The sequence below is a fragment of the Momordica charantia genome (genome assembly GCF_013281855.1).
Source record: "Momordica charantia cultivar OHB3-1 chromosome 2 unlocalized genomic scaffold, Mcharantia_2.0 BLBB01000002.1, whole genome shotgun sequence".
NCBI lineage: Eukaryota > Viridiplantae > Streptophyta > Magnoliopsida > Cucurbitales > Cucurbitaceae > Momordica > Momordica charantia.
Window position 1 is genome coordinate 10,127,052 of NW_028275160.1, and position 3,200 is coordinate 10,130,251.

The 3,200-nt window shown below is 54.2% G+C and overlaps 1 protein-coding gene across 2 annotated transcripts; it reads right to left on the reverse strand.

The window, feature by feature from the left end:
• Positions 1–3,200, reverse strand: LOC148212784 (uncharacterized). 2 transcript variants are annotated; one of them, XM_088120636.1, is made up of 4 exons: positions 2,447–3,200; positions 1,467–1,655; positions 874–1,400; positions 1–795 (listed from the first exon to the last, which is right to left on the reverse strand). In XM_088120636.1, the coding sequence occupies exons 1-4, from the start codon at positions 2,532–2,534 to the stop codon at positions 136–138; spliced, it is 1,464 nt and encodes a 487-aa protein (XP_087976762.1). In that variant the 5' UTR covers positions 2,535–3,200; the 3' UTR covers positions 1–135. The 2 variants fall into 2 exon arrangements, with proteins under 2 accessions (XP_087976762.1, XP_087976761.1); XM_088120635.1 differs by having other exon boundaries at positions 1,732–3,200.

Genomic DNA, 3,200 nt, shown 5'->3' on the forward strand with positions numbered 1-3,200 from the left:
TAGAAACAAATGGGAGCCTCTTTATTGAATGGAGAGCAGAGCCAAGGCTTATAGACCTTGCAGCTCTGCCCTGACACTTGCAAACAAGAAAGGAAGAGAAGAGAGACAGAGAAAAGCCTCATGAAGGATGATCGCCTAAGAATCCGCCTGAGGAGCGCCCTCCTGTGCGGTGCCGACCTGGTCCTCTTCGAGATCAGAGTAGTCAGAGTCCAGATCTCTGACATACTGATCCACCAACGCTTGGGGGCCAAGGGTGCCGCCAGGCCCAGACGCCCACTTCTCGGCATACCTCTTTTTCAGACCGCTGAGATCGATCTGAAGGTCAGGCATGTCGGAAGCAATGCCCTTCATGAGGAACTTGAAGCCTGCGTCAGAGAAGTCCTTGGCAAATCCATCGAAGTCAGGATGCTGCGTCTCCTCTAGTAGGACTCCATTGCTGAGATGCTCCTTCGCCGTCTCCAGCTCGGCAGTCGCATGCTCCAGCTCCTTATCCTTCGCTTCAAGCGCCTGGAGCATGTCATCATTCTCCTTCTCCAAGCCCCTGGTGATAGCGTGGGCAGCTCGGAGTTGGGCCTTGCGCCTGTCCTCTTCCTTCTTCAGCAGCTCGGCCTGGGTCTCCACCTCGGCCTTCAAAATCTCCACCTCAGAGTGAGCCTTCAGCAGCTCATCCTTCATGGTGGAGGAAGCAACCTCCAAGGCAGCAGAGAACTCCTCTTTCTCCCTCGCTGCCAAAACTTCCCTCCCATCCAGCTCGGCCTTTACAGCCAGAGCCGATTGAATGGAAGCGACAAACGCCTGAGAAAAGGTACAAAGAAGAAAGTTAGACCGAGCTACCTGTTAGGTAAATTGAGCCAAAATGGACACCAGTCTTACCTCAGCGGCGTAGTCGATGGTCCTCTGCAGAACGGACCCTGGGTCGCTCACAAATTTGGACGCCCTCCTTAGGCAGCGGTCCAAACTTGCAGCCGAGATGTGGGATACCTGGTCCCTCACCCCGGCACTTGACGGCTGAACTCTGAACCGTGCCGTCACGTCGGACGTCCCGCCCATCCTGGCCGCAGGATCATCCACCCGATCTGCGAAACTCGCAGGCAAGACCCCGCAAGCTCCGGCCTCCAAGGGGGAGATCGTCTTCTTTTTCTTCCTCCTTCGCTTCAGAGGGACTTCCTCACTCACCTCCTCGCCCAACGGCAGGGTGTCCACCGCCTCGATCTGATCCCTTGGGCGCTTCTCCCTCGAGGGACCCCCAGAAGACTCCAGCTCGATCACTGGGGCTGGATCTTCCGAGGCAGGTCCTGCCACGACAGGGGTGGCAGGTTTCGAACTCTGGGCGGCCTCAAGAGCATGGGCTCGGCCCTTGGACTTGCGCTTCACGCTGCTTGCAAATCCGCAAACCATGGCTGCAAAATAAAAACAGGGGTCAACACAAGGTTAGAGGAGAAAGGGGGGAGGCAAGCTCGGCATACCAAGTTCGGAGTTCGGCCTTGAGGATTCGGTGGGACGAACTGCACGGTTGTAATCTAGCAGCCCGGACTCAAGCAGCAGCTCGTCGGTCACCAGAGTTCCGACCTTCCTACCCCTCAGAAAGCGCTCCTTGTAATATTTCAACGTGTCGAAGGAGGCTTGCGTAAGCTCGGAGACTGGTCGGATTGAAACTGCACGAAGACAAAATCTAAGTTAGACCTGAATGACAGAAAAGAAAATTACAAAAAAGCAAGAACTACTCCGTACCTAGGTTCCCAAACCTAGTGGGGACGTCAAAGAAGGAACGACCTGACTCGTCCTTTGCGAGCCATTCCCCAGAAGCGTAGAACCACTTCCTCACCCATCCCTTGATGGAGGTCGGCCCCTTAACTATACCGCATGCGCCTTTCCTTGCGCACATATAGAACCGACCAGGCTTCTTAGCTATCCTTTTCGCTTCGAAGCACGCGAGGAGCTGGTCTACGTCCAACAGCTCGGCCTCCTCACTATCCCGAGCTCGTAGCCAAAAAAGGATGGCCAAAGCGAAAATGACACCCCACCCATTGGGGGCCACTTGAGCCGGAGCCAACCCAGTCCGGAAGATAAATTCTTGGACAAAAGGGTGAAGGGGAAGTCTGAGGCCGTACTCAAATATTTTGAAGTAGAAAGTGACACATCCCTCTGGAGGATTGTCTCTCTCCCCCTCTTCCGGAATCCTGAGGAGGATGTTCTCAGGGATAGCGAACCCCCTACGAAGGGATCCAAGGTAGTGCTCGGGTATCCTAGAAGGGTATTCCAAACCCTGACCTGAGGTGGAGGCATCACTATCCTCCCCGTCATCGGAGAGTCTAAAGTTTTCTATCTCCTCGAGCTCGGACTCTAACCTATGAGCTAAATCCTCATCGGATCCTAAGTTGCTGCTAAAAGAGGACGACATGGCAACTACGTTCGAAAGAGAAAGTGAGGGAAGAGACCGACCTACCAAGGGTTCGAGCTGCCTTCAGATCGAACTCCAAGAATTCAGGGAACGTAAGGTATGACCTGAAGGATTGGGGGCATTTATAGCCCATCGGAAAAATTTCCCCACCGTACACGTGTAATCAACGAGCGGCTAGGATCCTCCCTGAGATCCGAAGCATCGGAATATTTGAATATTCCGACGATAAATCTACCGCAACGGTTATATTTTCCCACGAATAGGAAGTCGCCACGCGTCCAAAGCGAATCGAATGAACTTCTCTGCCAGGTTGAGATCGGACCAGACAGAGAGGGGGCCAATGTTTGGGGAAGAGAATACCCTGGACACGTGGAGGACCCCTATTGGTGCTTCAAGATGACTCATGAGCCATGCCCAGCTCGGACGGCCGAGATCACCACTACTGGCGTTGACAGATGCTAAGTATGAGGGCCGAGGTGAATCTGGCCGAGGTCCGACCTACCGAGAAGCTCGGTGGGGGCCGAGGCGAACTACTGTCAGCGGCGTGATTATCGGGCATAATCGTCGGTCCCGAGATTATCGGGTGTAACCGACGATCCTTAGATTACCGGGTGTATCAGTTGCGAGATTGGCGGGACTACCACCCATAAGTAGAGGACTTCACTCCACGATCAGGGACGATGATTTCTGACCTCGAACTAAACTGGGAATCCGACCTATACTGACTTGATCGTCGGAGTGCTCACCTTTTTGTGCAGGTCAGCCCAAGTATTCAGATCGGTCCGGAGGCCGAGTTCGA

Bases quoted from the DNA above. Each gene is read 5' to 3' on its own strand.
- LOC148212784 (XM_088120635.1), bottom strand. From the start codon at position 2,401: ATGTCGTCCTCTTTTAGCAGCAACTTAGGATCCGATGAGGATTTAGCT. The intron at 1,656-1,731 runs GTACGGAGTAGT...GTCTTCGTGCAG, and splicing joins CACTAGGTTTGGGAACCTAG to TTTCAATCCGACCAGTCTCC. The intron at 796-873 runs GTAAGACTGGTG...ACCTTTTCTCAG, and splicing joins CCATCGACTACGCCGCTGAG to GCGTTTGTCGCTTCCATTCA.